This window comes from Guyanagaster necrorhizus (assembly GCF_019112545.1).
Source record: "Guyanagaster necrorhizus MCA 3950 unplaced genomic scaffold BT62scaffold_5, whole genome shotgun sequence".
Lineage (NCBI taxonomy): Eukaryota > Fungi > Basidiomycota > Agaricomycetes > Agaricales > Physalacriaceae > Guyanagaster > Guyanagaster necrorhizus.
The window spans coordinates 334,931-348,996 of NW_025064884.1; the positions used below are offsets into that span (position 1 = coordinate 334,931).

The 14,066-nt window shown below is 47.2% G+C and overlaps 7 protein-coding genes across 7 annotated transcripts; 2 read left to right on the forward strand and 5 right to left on the reverse strand.

Moving 5' to 3' along the window:
- Positions 1-59: 59 nt before the first annotated feature.
- On the forward strand, positions 60-1,255 carry BT62DRAFT_978861 (alpha/beta-hydrolase; the record flags this gene model as incomplete). The annotated part of the gene is made up of 6 exons (XM_043189384.1): positions 60-184; positions 239-561; positions 625-783; positions 835-1,041; positions 1,091-1,146; positions 1,199-1,255. 6 exons carry the CDS (start codon positions 60-62, stop codon positions 1,253-1,255), a joined length of 927 nt encoding a protein of 308 aa, XP_043043120.1.
- Positions 1,256-1,689: 434 nt separating this feature from the next.
- On the reverse strand, positions 1,690-3,735 carry BT62DRAFT_991782 (uncharacterized protein). The gene is made up of 5 exons (XM_043190300.1): positions 2,761-3,735; positions 2,549-2,705; positions 2,139-2,499; positions 1,947-2,090; positions 1,690-1,896 (listed from the first exon to the last, which is right to left on the reverse strand). Exons 1-5 carry the CDS (start codon positions 3,529-3,531, stop codon positions 1,764-1,766), a joined length of 1,566 nt encoding a protein of 521 aa, XP_043043121.1. The 5' UTR covers positions 3,532-3,735; the 3' UTR covers positions 1,690-1,763.
- Positions 3,736-4,259: 524 nt separating this feature from the next.
- BT62DRAFT_978862 (Aldo/keto reductase) lies at positions 4,260-5,685 on the reverse strand (the record flags this gene model as incomplete). Its single annotated transcript, XM_043189385.1, has 9 exons — positions 4,260-4,427; positions 4,484-4,641; positions 4,696-4,875; positions 4,931-5,020; positions 5,077-5,159; positions 5,230-5,303; positions 5,440-5,463; positions 5,519-5,582; positions 5,624-5,685. The coding sequence occupies 9 exons, from the start codon at positions 5,683-5,685 to the stop codon at positions 4,260-4,262; spliced, it is 903 nt and encodes a 300-aa protein (XP_043043122.1).
- An 80-nt stretch (positions 5,686-5,765) lies between these two features.
- Positions 5,766-8,605, reverse strand: BT62DRAFT_597222 (FAD binding domain-containing protein). Its single transcript, XM_043181541.1, has 12 exons — positions 8,520-8,605; positions 8,290-8,455; positions 8,211-8,235; positions 8,071-8,155; positions 7,922-8,018; positions 7,824-7,866; positions 7,727-7,773; positions 7,253-7,679; positions 6,868-7,188; positions 6,665-6,818; positions 6,496-6,608; positions 5,766-6,440 (listed from the first exon to the last, which is right to left on the reverse strand). The coding sequence occupies exons 2-12, from the start codon at positions 8,320-8,322 to the stop codon at positions 6,055-6,057; spliced, it is 1,731 nt and encodes a 576-aa protein (XP_043043123.1). The 5' UTR covers positions 8,323-8,455; positions 8,520-8,605; the 3' UTR covers positions 5,766-6,054.
- Positions 8,121-8,772, reverse strand: BT62DRAFT_928351 (uncharacterized protein). The gene is made up of 5 exons (XM_043185489.1): positions 8,520-8,772; positions 8,402-8,455; positions 8,290-8,343; positions 8,211-8,235; positions 8,121-8,155 (listed from the first exon to the last, which is right to left on the reverse strand). Exon 1 carries the CDS (start codon positions 8,757-8,759, stop codon positions 8,526-8,528), a length of 234 nt encoding a protein of 77 aa, XP_043043124.1. The 5' UTR covers positions 8,760-8,772; the 3' UTR covers positions 8,121-8,155; positions 8,211-8,235; positions 8,290-8,343; positions 8,402-8,455; positions 8,520-8,525.
- BT62DRAFT_597245 (uncharacterized protein) lies at positions 8,504-10,049 on the forward strand. The gene is made up of 4 exons (XM_043181542.1): positions 8,504-8,615; positions 8,668-8,912; positions 8,965-9,305; positions 9,353-10,049. Exons 2-4 carry the CDS (start codon positions 8,825-8,827, stop codon positions 9,677-9,679), a joined length of 756 nt encoding a protein of 251 aa, XP_043043125.1. The 5' UTR covers positions 8,504-8,615; positions 8,668-8,824; the 3' UTR covers positions 9,680-10,049.
- A 157-nt stretch (positions 10,050-10,206) lies between these two features.
- Positions 10,207-13,677, reverse strand: BT62DRAFT_985192 (LACT-domain-containing protein). Its single transcript, XM_043189922.1, has 16 exons — positions 13,590-13,677; positions 13,298-13,525; positions 13,194-13,239; positions 12,863-13,143; positions 12,591-12,811; positions 12,395-12,541; positions 12,293-12,344; positions 11,780-11,852; positions 11,648-11,727; positions 11,410-11,598; positions 11,257-11,360; positions 11,144-11,204; positions 11,067-11,077; positions 10,846-11,017; positions 10,663-10,791; positions 10,207-10,611 (listed from the first exon to the last, which is right to left on the reverse strand). The coding sequence occupies exons 2-16, from the start codon at positions 13,439-13,441 to the stop codon at positions 10,420-10,422; spliced, it is 1,902 nt and encodes a 633-aa protein (XP_043043126.1). The 5' UTR covers positions 13,442-13,525; positions 13,590-13,677; the 3' UTR covers positions 10,207-10,419.
- Positions 13,678-14,066: the final 389 nt, after the last annotated feature.

Consider the following 14,066-nt stretch of genomic DNA (forward strand, 5'->3'; position numbering starts at 1 on the left):
CGCCCCGTAATGCCCCGTCTTGATCCATCGTCCTGCTATCCATTGTCTCCTGCCAAATCATGACTTCGCCATTCAACCAACAGACTGTAAAAGTACCAAGTGCGGAGCCCAACGTCTTTCTTGACGTTTGGCTGTACACGCCTCCAGGTGATGGACCTTTCCCTGTCATAGTGGCCGGTCACGGGCACGTCTTGTGTCGAAACTTTATAAACAATCTGTGAGGCAGACCGTCTGCAAGATTCACTCTATGCAAAGAAGCGGGGATGGCTGTCTTTGGCGAGCGCTGGGCAAGTGAAGCCGGTTGGGCTTCCCTGATACTAGACTACCGCGGCTTTGGGGACTCGGATGGTCAGCGAAATCTCGTCATCTGGAAAAACCAAGTCCAGGATTACCTGACTGTCATTTCTTGGGCGAGATCTGGCAAAAACCAAACTAGATTCCTCCAGGATAAGATTGTGGTTATGGGTAGCGCATTGAGTGGCCTCTCAGTGACTGACATTATCACTCGAGATGATGTAGAAGGCATAGCAGGGGGCATGGCACATTGCCCGTTATTGGATGGTAAGCCGCTTGAGTTACTACTGATGCAAAGCGCGGGGATAATCACATTTAACCCTCCGTCAGCCAAGGCCGTCTTGAATTCCATGGCTCCTAATCCCAGACTTCTGTTCTGGGCAGCTATTGATTGGATCGGGAGTAAACTACGACTTCCGCCCGTCTTTGTGCCCGCGATAGGACATCCAGACGAATTTGCCTTTTTGAATACACCAAGTTGCCTTCCAGGTAATGGCATCTACACCTTATTCATCTATCTTAAAAAAATGCCCTTTCCAGGTTTCACGGCAATGTATTCGAAAGCCTCGAAGACATTCATGCACATGCCCAACGTAACATGTACTCGTCTAACGTTTGAGTTGTTCACTGTTAGGCCAGGACTAAGGCTCAAAGATTCAAAATGTCCCATGCTAGTTGTCATGGCTCAGGAAGATGATATGATTTCACCCGAAATTACTCAAAACATCGTCGAGAAGGCCCTTGGAAGTAGGTATGCAAATTTTGCTTTGATTTGTCGGCCTCATATCCTGCGAAGAAGTCGAATTGGTTTCCGCTATTGGGGGCCATTTTGACGTTATGGAAGGGGGAAAGGTAACAATAGCGAGCTGCAGCCTATGTCTATAAATAACAGACTTTATAACAGGGATATGAGACGAATATAAATGCCCAGATGGCGTTCCTCAAGAAATTGATGAAATGAACTTTCGATAACTACGAGTCTACGATCGTCCGCTCTGAAAAATTTCACCGATATCATGTATGCATCCCAGTACAAGATGTCATGATGCAAGAGGAGATACTGCATACGATGTCATTATGTGTTATTACATCTTGTATTGTATTTCATTTATAGATCTTTGGTTATGCTTGCGTACATCTGGGGATAGAGTACTTGTAAGTGAGTGTTCAAGCTCTATAGGTCTCGGTACGCCATGTAATTGATCGTACCAATGCCTACAATGTTGGCGTGTATGTGAATAGGTAACCATCAGTGAAAATTTTGCTCCAGCCGTTTGCCCAGGCACGGATGTTGTTCACATCACTCTGCATTAATGCCCCTTCAGATGTAACGCGATCTCGTAAAACATCTACTTTTCACCCGCCGCCAACGGCAAAAACGAAACGAGGAATCGAGGATTTGTATATTGTTTCTGTAGGCGAAGCGCTGACACAGTATCAACTACCACGAACTTGTCGTCGGAAAATCATCACTTGGTAATCAACATGATGTATTCTTTCCACTTCTGCATATACCCCTTAGTATCTTCGAGGGATATGACGTTCTTGTTCACGTCAGAACTGAGAATGATACACCTTTTCCAGGAAAAGAATCGGAAAAAACTATGATATATCAGTACGCTGACTCGATGCGGTATGTTAAAGAGACGTACGGCGCAGGATCAACTCGATTCAGTGCAGTGAACCATTTACTGATTTCAAACAGCTGCTTTCCGTCCGTGCCGAGATACACTCCTTGTAGCAGTGTTTCACCCTTGCCATCACTCGAAAACTTGTAACACTGATCAGGCGGTATCCTGTACATCCATGAGCGATTGACCCCGGATGAAGGTGAACTTACTTACGAGTTTTCCAGCGCGCCGGCCTTCATCTCACCGGCAAGAACCTGGCATCCTTGGTCCATATAGCTCAGGGTAGCAGGGAGTTCCCTCTGAATCATGTACTCCTCTCGGATGTGCATGCAGGCCTTGATTAAAGTCTCTTTGCTCATAGGCAAAAGCTTGCCGTCGTCTTCCATAAAATTTTTGACTGGAATACGGATGGCAGAGACCCCGAGCGCGTATCCAGCGTACCCATTCACAGAAGCGTAGGGTCCTTGGAGCCGATCCCGACCATTAGCTAAAGCCTGCGGGGCGATGATGCCAGATGATTGGTCTGGCGTCGGAGGGTTGTCATTGATGACAACCATGGACAACGCGGCGTGTACTAGAGACACAGTGAGCGCTACAAGGTACCAAGTCAAAGTAGAATTTACCTAGATGAGTCAAAGTGAAGGCATGGTCCTTCTTCAACTTCTTCAAGGCATCCATCACAGCGTCAGATTCCGTCCTGCAAAGGGTAACTTCCTCCCGTGCGCAAATAGGCCATCCAGGATCAGCTTCACGATGTCTGAATCCCCACAGGTTGGGGTTCTATAGAGAGAGAAGTATTTAAATTTGACACGGAATTTGGAATGGTATAACATACAGGAAATGTGGCGCGCAGCGCTTCCATCGCCTTCAAGAGAGACTCGTAATAGGGGTGGTTGGTAGTTGGTGTCTCTCCCGAGGAAGTAGGAATAGGTTGCGGCTCATGCGACGCCAGAACGTTCAACGCTGCTGGTAGCAAATTGTCCACCTCCTTCCCCCATGACAATGCTTCTGGAGCACATATGTCAGAGCCGAGTATTTTTGCGAGCTGCGCCAAATAGAGATTGAAGATAAACTTGAGTGCAGTACCATCGAAAGGAGCATGGTGTGTGTGAAGAAGGAAACCGAGTTTGGAAATGGAATCGGTGTCCTTTGGGATCGCAACATGGAGCCAAGTCGCATCACCGTCAACCGAAGGGACTGTCGCGCCGCAAACGAGCTCGCGAAGGGCATCGAGGTCGACGACATCTTGCTTGTTGATGATGCAAGTACGATCTGCCCAAGCTTCGACCGATTCTGGCGTTGCGGCATGGTACACGAAACGAGAAATGTCTTTCTCATCGACTTGTACGGGTACTGCAATGGTAGGAACATTATAGCGAAGCCATTTCCAGGCCTCACGGAAAGCAGCAGTCATGACTCTTGTTGGGATGGTGGAGACGTCCAGATATACGGCGAAGAAGAGAGTCTGATAGCCTTTGAACAGCCGGTTCATGACGTCTTCGACAATTTCAGCTCCGGAAAGAATACGCCTCCTGCCCAAAGACCCGTCTGGAAGAGGTTCCCATTCAGTTTTCGAGAGGTCGTATTTGATGAGTAGGTCAGCCATCGAGATGCAAGTTGGGATGAGTGTCCTTAGGCGCAACAGTATGGAACGATCTTAAATGGTGGCCGCATCGTTGCATTGGTTGATTTCTGATTACCAAGGCTGCAAGCTAAGCACCACCAATGACGGAGATTTCAGTTTGCTTGAGCGCGAGGGGGCTGCTCCATAGGGCTTTTACAGTGTGGTGATATCGTGAAGGTGGGAACGAGCACGGCGAAATGTCCGCTTTCACCGCGTTTGCCGCATTAACTGACGGGCAATCTCGGTGATGGTATTTCACTGAAAAGCTTCTGGACTTATCGTCGATAGAGAATTCATAAAGCCTTGAGTCCAACCGAAGCAGCCTACGAGGCCGGGGCTATTCACAGCTTTCCATCGTCTTGATCTAAGCATTACTAGTCAGCCCTGCGTAAGGCTGTCTGCTTGGCTTCGTGCTCTCAATTTCATATCCGCGAAACCATGTAAGTAATGTCTGAGTCTTGTCAGTGTAAAAATTACTTCGATACAAACTGTCAACTTTTGAGTGGGATGCAAGTACCTCTGATTTTGAAGACCATTCACACCGACAAGCAGAAGTACTGCTAATGTATGTATTCTGTGTTCCGCCGTGCCTCTGCACTTAACTTTGAAACTGTTCAACTGTTATAATAACACAACGATCCATACGACAAGCCTCATATGACGAGTCTTATCTTTCACCCTCGTCTAAGACTTTTTGCGTCTCTTCGGTTTCACTCCGGGACAACACCACCTTGGACCATGTTCCAGCCAAGTTCCTCATACGACCAGCCGAAAACAGTGCCGTCGGGCTGATGATATCCTAAAAGTGACTTGTGCATTCCAGGCTGCAAATGAATACTGTTGATCCGGTCAATCTGTGCGTCAGACAGCTCCACGAGCTGGCATAGGAATCATATGTGACTATGACTATCTCGCTTGAAAGATAATGACGGACCTGTATATTCGCAGTCATTCTTTCTTCATTTTCACTCTTTGGGATCACGACTGTTCCACGCTGGACGGCCCAGCTAAGAAGAACCTGAGCTGCCGTGACGTGCAGCTCTTCAGCAATGGCTCTGATGGTAGTATCGTTCAAAAGGAACGGGCCTTGTCCTAACACGAAGCAGAAGTAAAATTTGAGCTGGGTGGTCTCGTGCGGTCACGGACCTAGCGGAGAATAAGCAGTAAGAGGAATGTTCTTCTCGTCGCAGTATTTCTTGAGATCTCCTTGGGGGAGACATGGGTGACACTCGACTTGATTGGTGGCCGGGATGACGGTGCACTGAGGTAGAAGCTGTTCAAGAGTTTTGATAGAAAAATTCGAGACTCCGATGGTCTTCACTTTGCCTAAAATAATCGTCAGACATCCACGTCATCAGCCGAGGAGTAAAGAAGAGCTTACCCGTGGCGAGGAGTTTCTCCATGTCCTTCCAAGTATCGATAATAGTAGGATGCTCGTCGGGCCTCAAAGTGATAGTCTCTCCATTGGACCCTTAAGGACTCGCTATCAGCGGCTTTCTTGATAACGCGTTTTCAAGAGCACCATACCAATCTTTGTCGCTTGAGGCCAATGCATGAGGTAGAGATCAACATATTCACAGTCGAGGTCACGAAGCGATTTTCCAATGATTCTTGGACGTTACCGTGCATCGACCTTGTTGTCAAATGAGAACACACGTACCAAGTAGACAAGACACTTACTGTGGAAGCTTGGTAGTGATGTAGATCTCGTTTCGTGGTATACCGGAAGCTCGGATAGCCCTTCCGACCTCTGCCTCGTTTTCCGTAAATTTGAGTTAGAACCAACTTCGTACGCATAAAAAATATGAGATCGTGATTCACGGTATCCAGCTGCCTTTGGAGGTGACCCAACTTGTAAGGGAATGCTATGTGGAATATCAAGCATCGTACCGTATCAAAATGGCGATAGCCAGCCTAGATCACATTTACATCCTCCAGACATGAAAAATCCAAATACGAAGCCGCGCACCTTGAGAGCTTTCTTGCACATCTCATAGACGCGCTCTCCGCCTCCAAACGTTCCCATCCAACGTCTATCAAGTTTCAGCTGACTGTCACACAAGATGAAATGTACACTACTACCCCATGCCTCTTGGTTCTATCATTAAAAGCCACCGACGGTATGGAAATCGACATGATCAAAGTCAATGATTATAATCGATCCATTATGTGAAAGGGACGGATAGTCCGGTCCGAGGGCGTATCTCCATGTACATCTTTTCACTTCACCTGACTTGACTTCTCTTTATTATTGTCGAGCTACCGAGATAGATTAGTTTACGCTTATTTAACCTGAGCCGTACTAGCGGAGGTGGCCAAATTTTACTGTCTAATACTAAAGTATTGTAATTTGTACACGTGCATCATCAAAACAAAAAGTCACTTAACTTGAAAATTATATAAACGAAGAACCACCGAACATAAATATAGAGTACATATCGCTGACAAAAAAGCGGTGGGAGAATAAAAAACACATAAATTCGTAGCCCATAGCAAAAGAAATACTTAAACTTTTTCGAGTCCTAGAGATCCCTTCTTCAGCCGTACGACGTGACCATCAAGAGTCTCTGACTCGAGGTTGTGAATGCCGTACTCGGCATGTACGATTCGGCGAGCGTTGATTTTGTCAAGCACTAGTTTTGAAGTTGGTAAGTCGACTTCGTTTTCTTTTTCAACTGAAGGGGTGGCTTGGAGGAGAGCCTTTTCGAATAAGCTAGGATGCATGACGGGGGATGTGACATCAAGTAGTTCCTTGCTGATCTTTCCGCTTCCATGAAGTTTTTCGTGTTGTTCGGGTGTTGTAGGATTGAAGAGGCTGACACAGAAATCCAGGGACTTTTGTAGCTCGGCCTCAGAAAGACGAGTACCCACGTCGGATGCGCCCTGAATGACTGTGATACAATATGGTTCAGTGTGAAGTAGATCGAACATCCCAACATAGTTTACCAGGCCGTAGGAACGCAAATGCTCTGTTGAAATTATTTTCATCGACGTCTGAGAGAATGGACATGCTTTGGGCTCGAATCTGTTTATAAGCACTAAGAACAACAAGCTGAAACCTGTAGAAATATGAAGGGGCTAAGCTCGTTGGTCCACAGAACAAAGAGCCACTGACCTTGTATAACTGGTGGCAACTCGGTTCGTGTGCCATTGCGCTGCCTCTGTTTCGCTGATATCCTCACGAAAGGAAGCGCATATAGTGGCAGCGGCAGATAAAGCAGAAGTCATAGCTAAATGTATACCGCTCGAGAAGAGGGGATCGATGAATGCTAGACACATATTGAGTCCACGCTCGGAACAAACAAGGATTAGGGTTACCTCCAGCGTCACCAACAATTCTAAAGCCATGACCAGCATATGAGGGCGCAGAATAGCTGTAGTCGCTGGCTTTTGCTATAGTTCCTTCCATGAGCGTCCCGTTACTGCCTATTAAATCGACGAGATGTGGCGCGAGTGAAAGACTCGTTAAATAACGTGTAGCGCTGTCAGAATTCGAATGATTGGGAGCAGAGGCAGAGGATAATGGCGATGACGGAGTTGGATGTTTAAGCTTCTGGTTATATACGTCCTGGTTCATCACAACACCAACAGAAGTAGTCCCATTATGAAGAGGAATGAACCAGGCCCAGCCAGATTCGTCTGCATAGACAAAGTCCGTGAGTACCTTGTACCTTGCAAGCAGTCTTTCAATGACGAAACGAACCAGTCAAGGCCTCGAACCAAGGAGATCCCTCTCTCTTCGTGCCAACTCCGTAAGTTGCTACATCTTTCCAGTAAGCCCAGACGGCAATATTTTTAAGAGATAGATTGAAATGTCGATTTTTCAAGTATTTCGTTGACATGACGCCTGCTCGGCCGGAAGCATCGACTAAGTATTTGAAAGAGGTCGCCCCGGTAGATTTAACTGGTTCAGAGACGATCTCAGGGCTTTTGGTGCCCTCACTGGATGCTTTTGGCGACGCAGGCGGGGAAATGGGTATTGGGGGGCCCGTATGGGTCCACGTCGCAGAAATTGGCCTCGAAGGATCCGTCTGAGAGAAAGTCAGACTGTTGACTCTGGTGAGCTCGTACACAGAGGCGCCGCACGCCCGAGCATGGTTCAGCAAAAGAAGGTCGAACTCGGAGCGATCCTGAAACGACGTCAAGTTGTATATATAACGAAGGGACTGAAACGTACAACATTCCATGCGTTATTGTTATGTCCAATGGCTACGAAGTCGGTGTCTGGGAGAGGGTCAATGCAAAATTAAATGGCACACGACGTCCTCACTGACATCCTTCCTCAGTATACTGCCTGAATTTGAGAGCGGCGCCCGGCTAAAAACCATTGAGCATCAAAAATACCGCATATATGCGTCGAAAATTGACGTACCTTGCGAACGAAGCCGTGATTTGCGAGTTTTTCTTCCGCGCCGATGAAACGCAGGTAATGGCGCACGGATGGGATAAGGCTTTCTCCAATATGGTACCTGAGCACGCTGCATGTCAGGGCAATCAGCAAATACAACGTTAATAACCCACCTGGGAAACTTGGATGCCTCAAGTACGGCAACATCCAGTCCTTCTTGAGATAGGGTGGTGGCAGCGTAACTGCCCGCGGGTCCACCTACGAAACTCGAATGCCAAACGGTGAGCGAGAGATCGAGAGGAATACAAGGTACCTCCAATAATGAGGACGTCGACATGCTATAATGACGGAAAATGTCAGCGAAAGGCAAAGGTTGTGGTAAGAAAGCATACCTTGTGTGGCAGTTTCACCTCTTGTGCAGGCATTGGGAGAGAATAGTGATGCAGCTGAGAGGATGACGGACGTTATATGGGAGAGAGAGAGCGGAAGGAGTTGTATGAGCACCCGAAGAGTAGACGGTCCAGATGCGAGTCAGGTTTGAAGCCACTCGCACTGGTACTACGAAGCACCGAGATTACCTAAGTTTCTTTTGTACAACAAGCATATCGGGAAGTGTAGTTACCTTGGATCATCTCGGAGCATAATCATGTACTGGAAAACTGCCCGAAAACTGCGACGTAACAGTATCTGCTCCGGTCGGCGAACTTGGGATATCACAGTAAGATAGAACTCTTATCCCTGCTGGAAAACACAAGGCGGAAACTTCACAGGCATAGCCAGATTGGACAGGTGGAAGCATCGGCGCAGACAAGACAAGACAAGACAAGACAAGTCCAAGTCGAACCTTCACAGGCGGAGGCATGTGATTGTTTAACAATTTCAACGCGTCAATTTCCAATTTGCCCTCTTTCCTGTTTGTTCAATGCCATGGATGAACTCACCACCTACATCAAGGGAATAAATACTCGGTCCTCCCACCTCGATAAAGCAAACGAGTACCTTCGACAAGTGTTCAGTAGGTGGCATCGTTGTTTCCCAGTCTTCAACTCAAAACTTCTGTACACTAGATTTCGTACACCAACACGTCGTCAACAAGCCATTGGAGGCTCAACCCGTCCCTTTAGAGCTTCTAATATTTACCATAGATCAAAGCATCTCTCCGTTGTTCGTCGTAAATGCTGAAGCCTACCCAAATTTGCTCGACTTGATTGCCAGTGTAGAGCAGTATCGACGCACGCTTCTGAAGAAGGCCGAGGACGCTATCGTGTGGGATAAAGCCTGTACTGGTATGGGTCGGATTGACGAGGCTCTTACAACTGAGGAGCGTGCATCATTATATGGCATGGCAAATCTGGCAGCGGCTCAGCGAGAGCTTTTCATAGCGATCGTGGCGGACCTATGCAAGATGGTAAGCATCACCTATCCTCCTTCGTACCGCTGCTCATTGATATGTAGGACATATTCTACTTGCTCCGGTCCGAAGACCACCATCTCACCGACGTGATGTTACGGCTCAGCCAGTACTTCCCGTGGTTACCCTTACGCGACAGTGTGCCTATCGACTCTCCTTTTCTTTTCCTGCGAGCGGATCTTGACGAACCCGAACGCAATCTCTTACTCGAGGCCGGCAAATCATGCTACCAGACTCTCGTCGATCTCTACGAATGGACCAAGAAACAAAACTCCGACGAGTACGTTCTTACACTCTCTTGGACTTTAGTCTTTTTCCTGAATCAAGGTGCTGCCTCAAAGTCTACGCACTCTGGTCACCAGGAGCGATGAAATATCCAATATCATTCCCGAGTTTGACAAACCAAGTCTGGTCAGCGCTATCCATCGCTATACGGATGCTGTCAGTAACGTTTATTCTACGCTCCAAGAACTGTTCCCGCCTACTACCGGCAGCCGATAACAATGGACGTTCACATACCACGTGGTATTCCCTTCGGCGTTTTCGTCAGCATCAGTTGCTATCAGCACAATCCTCTGCTATTACCAGCCTCCAGGATGTTATGTGTGGATTTGCTCATCCCATTGCGCTTGCCAAGGATCCGGAGGCACGCAAAGCAAAGTGAGTCTAACTCACATCAATGATGAATCATAAAGTATTTCTTAATGTTTACATTAAACTTTAGTGTATATATATATATATATCTTGTCCTGCCCAGTTTGTGACGCGAGTAAGCGAAGGGCTTACGGGGACCTTTGCTGTAGCTGTTCGCCGCCACTCTCGTGTCACTTGTACAGAGGATTAGTAAAACGTAGAGTAGTTACTGGGTACTATTCGGGATAGCTTTATCTTTTACGAAGGTGTCAATGCACGTTGTGGCCTCTCTGTTGCACTCCCTATAAAGCGACGACCAGCGAGGAATTTCCTCGGGATCGACACTTCGCAACTAGAACAGCATAATTAAGAGTATCACAAGTATAGTCCTGTACTGATAGTAATATACCACAAAGGGTTTGCCGGTCACAGACGTAATATTTATGTCTATGGAGCAGAGTCGCGCCAGCTCCCTCTGCTAGTCAAGGTCCCACTGTATACGCTGCGCATACTCTCGAATATTAGAGACGAAATTTTCCTCCACTTCGTGACCTACGCCCGTCACCACCTTCAAAATGATTTCATTCAGGCCCGTAGATCCGAGGATATCGACGTGGTCGCTCGTGTTTGCTCCACCGCGCGGTATCGATGGAATAGGCTGATGCGGCAGCTGAAAAACGATAAGAATTTGAGAGATAGAAAGTGACAAGAGTTAACTTACTTCAACCGTAGTGACCTTGATACCAGCTGGGTTCCAGCGTGGTCGTTTCCACCCCTCGACACACATGGCGCCAAGACTGAGAAGACTAACTGTTCCGTCGCCTTCCCCCATTTTGACACCGTTGCGAACCTAGACTGTTATGTGGGTCCAAAACATCTACGTGCCAAGGTCACTAATACTTGCCTTGGGACTTACGGTCTCGTTGGTATAATCTGCATCAATCCAACTCTTCCTCGTTAAAGGCATATTTAATGGGGATCGTTCGGATACACATTCATCATCAGCAGCATCTGAACAGGTGGGGTTCAAGCCATCGATGGAGTTACCGTCATGTTCATACGCGCCTCTTGCATACCTGCTCAAGTAAATGAGAGTAATTCTGAAATGGAATTGTAACCACAAACCAATATGAACGCTGTTAAATGTGAAGAGTACTCAGTCTACGCATCTATCGTGATAAGTGATACTTAGGAGCACGGACCTCAGTTTCTTTCCCGTGTCCATAAACGCAATACATTTTCATAGACGGCGCATTGGGTAGTCTAGAAACATGCGTGAATGAGCAGCGTCGTTGCGCAAACCTGAATGACGTACCTGACCTCTAGCGGGTTCGACCATTTCGTATGATCGCCATCATTCCGCTTCAAGTTCGCTTCGTCTCGTTCTATTCCAACAGAATAGTTGGTTGCCATCATTTTCTTTTGGGATCTCAGCATACTACAATATCAAGAGACGCGATATACGGACCTGGAAGGTAGCGGGCGTGTGTTGCAGAATCCATGTTCCGGCTTGTTCAGAAGTCATGTTTGCTACACTGTCGCTTCCTGCTGACATCATCCGCGACTCCCGGAAAGCAATCAACTCTCCATGACTGTGTATTGAATGGAGTTGATCATCTGGTGCGAAGTGAGCATTTCCCCAGATTGCATCACCACCCTACGGGACATTCAGATACACAATTAGTACGCCGAGTTATCCTAATCACCTTGATCCACATGCTAGCACTTCCAGCCCAAGTGAGGAACAATTTCCTACGTTCCACCCGAGAGAAAAAGCGTTCAAGTACTATGAAATACTAAGGATTTGCTCGGTAATGTGTTGGAGGCTATCGGCTCACCATAAGAGCCCATAGGATTCATTTGTACGGTGTCTTTCATTTCACCGGACAGAAAGGCAGCCATTGCCTTTGCCTGCAGAAAGTGAAAATATGAGTACTACAAATGACAATCCTTATCTGGCAACCTGCTTACCACGCCCTGCGAAATGACATTAGTAAACACAGAAAACGTATAGGATGGTGCTTACGTACAAGGTGAGTGCCTCCGATGGAGATGTAGGACTCGATATGATCCTGCTCATCGTTAACTTGTGCCCGTCTCGCAGAAAGGAAGCGAACCAACCTCAACCCAGGTGGGTCCACCTCCGCCGTGTTCGGGAGATTCTACCCACTTGAAACTAGATGAGACAGAGAATGAGAACCGGCATAGACAGATATCATTCACGACATACAAGTACTAGATTGTGGACGCGTAAATTAGCTGGAGTAGCATGGGTGACTAAGAATCGTACTAGCATGACCTAAGAGAGGGCCAATTGTTAGGAATTTTGGTCGATGCACAGCGATGCCTACCGTGGCGCCCATTGAGTGTGCTGCGATAACCGTCTTCTTCTTCTCCTTCCGCCTAAAGGGAGATGGTTGGTATCAGTACAGTGTAAAAAAGGAATGACGGACTTAAAATTCTCTATAACAGACTTCAGTCTTGAAAAATAGCCATCCCGTTCCTCTAAATTATAATAGGACAAGCGCCAGTCATATGGCGCCAGAAACAGATTATTAGTATCGTAATTTACGACGGCTAGATTCTCCACAATTTTGGACCTTGGACCCTCAGAACGGACTAACAACAGGGCAAAAGAAAGTGACGCACCAGATCCAGTATCCTTGAATAAAATTGCTAGCTGCATCTATACCCTGGGCGGCCCTTATCTTGGCTTCTGGAGGATCTAGGCCAGTGATTGGATCAAGCATCATTGCCGCGATCCACTTTTCGCGGTTGAATGTGACTTGGCTCAGCATATTGAATCCTCCCCACAACTTCTCACGGAAGAAAGGACGATAGTCCGGAGTAGTAGACCATGACTCCAGTCCCTGTAATTATCACGTAAAGACAACGACAGAGAAGAGATATAGCACGTTTACTGTTGAGATGACGCCGGGAACGAGGATGACGGGATATTTGGCTGACAGTCCTCTCTCTGCCATCTTCTCACCGACCCGAAATTCTCGACCATCACGATTGAATTTCCATAGCTCTGGAATATTGCTTCGTAATCGGATCCACTCAGCCTCAACTCGAGAAAAGTCGAAGTCTGGGAGAGCTGGGAGAGAAATATCATACTCATCCATGAAGAGCAGCAGTTGAGCCTGCATCCCCTCAATATCCGTTCGGTCAATCAAGGAGAAGCCAAGCATAATGCCGACTATAGGAAGATTGGAGTCTGGTGCGAGCAGAGTGGCAGAAAGAACGTACAAAGTATGCCGAGAGAGAACAGAAACCTTCGCGTCGCAAGGAAGGACTGCTTCCGTTGGTGCGTCAATAAGACTCGGTCATTACAACAAGACATACTGACATACCATCTCTCCATGCTTCAACCCTTTGGCTTCTCCCTTCGATTTCTTGCTGTCTTGCCGGAGCTGCTCCTCCGTTTGGTGTGATGTCGATTCATCTGAAGCGGAGTCGCTGTCTTTCCGGGGTCTAGAGCGTTTCGTGAGTACCATGGGACGTTATCGTTGTGGTAGGGGTCAAAGAAATGAAGAAGAGCGAAGGAGCCGCTTTTCAAAGGTCACACCGGTCATTAGCCGTGATAGACGAAAATAAGCAAAAGAAGTAAGCAACGGAGAAAACCGAGATCAATGACGACCTATCTGTCATCGGCCCGTGTATCTGTTTCCCATTCTCCCCTCCTCCCTCCTTGACGACAGACCAATCATCATTCCTTTGCTTGATTCCCTGTCACCCTAAACAAACCAGTTGGTAAAAATATCGAGAACCGCAACTAGAAGCACGAACGAACGAATCGCTGACGGAGCCGTTGAAGGAAGAATCAAACCTGGCCTCAATGACGATACTGAAGATTTTGAAATGTGCGAATTGTTCAAGAAGACCTGTGGAGTAACGCGTTGATTGTCACTCTGTGTCCACAAGTTGCCAAGGCGAATGGAAAAGTTTTGATTTTCCATCCCTTGGACTCCATACAAGGATCTTTATATGCATTTTTTCAAACATCAAAACTACCATGATTCTGGCTTCACCGTGAGATCTGAGCAAGTTCCCGGGCGTCCAAGAAGAACTTGAAGACACCTTAAGAGCGTGATCGTTTAGCAGCGATGGTCCTGCATTCGA

Excerpts from the sequence above, each read along its gene's own strand:
- BT62DRAFT_597222 (XM_043181541.1), bottom strand. The coding sequence starts at position 8,322 with ATGCCTGCACAAGAGGTGAAACTGCCACACAAG. Across the intron at positions 7,680-7,726 it reads ACAATAACGCATGGAATGTT|GATCGCTCCGAGTTCGACCT; the intron begins GTACGTTTCAGT and ends ACGTCGTTTCAG. Across the intron at positions 7,189-7,252 it reads TTGGTTCGAGGCCTTGACTG|ACGAATCTGGCTGGGCCTGG; the intron begins GTTCGTTTCGTC and ends TTGTCTATGCAG.
- BT62DRAFT_928351 (XM_043185489.1), bottom strand. The coding sequence starts at position 8,759 with ATGCCTCCGCCTGTGAAGGTTCGACTTGGACTTGTCTTGTCTTGTCTT.
- BT62DRAFT_991782 (XM_043190300.1), bottom strand. The coding sequence starts at position 3,531 with ATGGCTGACCTACTCATCAAATACGACCTCTCGAAAACTGAATGGGAA. Across the intron at positions 2,706-2,760 it reads CGCTGCGCGCCACATTTCCT|AACCCCAACCTGTGGGGATT; the intron begins GTATGTTATACC and ends CTCTCTCTATAG. Across the intron at positions 2,091-2,138 it reads GCCGGCGCGCTGGAAAACTC|GATACCGCCTGATCAGTGTT; the intron begins GTAAGTAAGTTC and ends ATGGATGTACAG.
- BT62DRAFT_597245 (XM_043181542.1), top strand. The coding sequence starts at position 8,825 with ATGGATGAACTCACCACCTACATCAAGGGAATAAATACTCGGTCCTCC. Across the intron at positions 8,913-8,964 it reads GTACCTTCGACAAGTGTTCA|ATTTCGTACACCAACACGTC; the intron begins GTAGGTGGCATC and ends TCTGTACACTAG. Across the intron at positions 9,306-9,352 it reads TGGCGGACCTATGCAAGATG|GACATATTCTACTTGCTCCG; the intron begins GTAAGCATCACC and ends ATTGATATGTAG.
- BT62DRAFT_985192 (XM_043189922.1), bottom strand. The coding sequence starts at position 13,441 with ATGGTACTCACGAAACGCTCTAGACCCCGGAAAGACAGCGACTCCGCT. Across the intron at positions 12,345-12,394 it reads TCTGTTATAGAGAATTTTAA|GCGGAAGGAGAAGAAGAAGA; the intron begins GTCCGTCATTCC and ends ATCTCCCTTTAG. Across the intron at positions 11,728-11,779 it reads GAATCCTATGGGCTCTTATG|TACTTGAACGCTTTTTCTCT; the intron begins GTGAGCCGATAG and ends AGTATTTCATAG.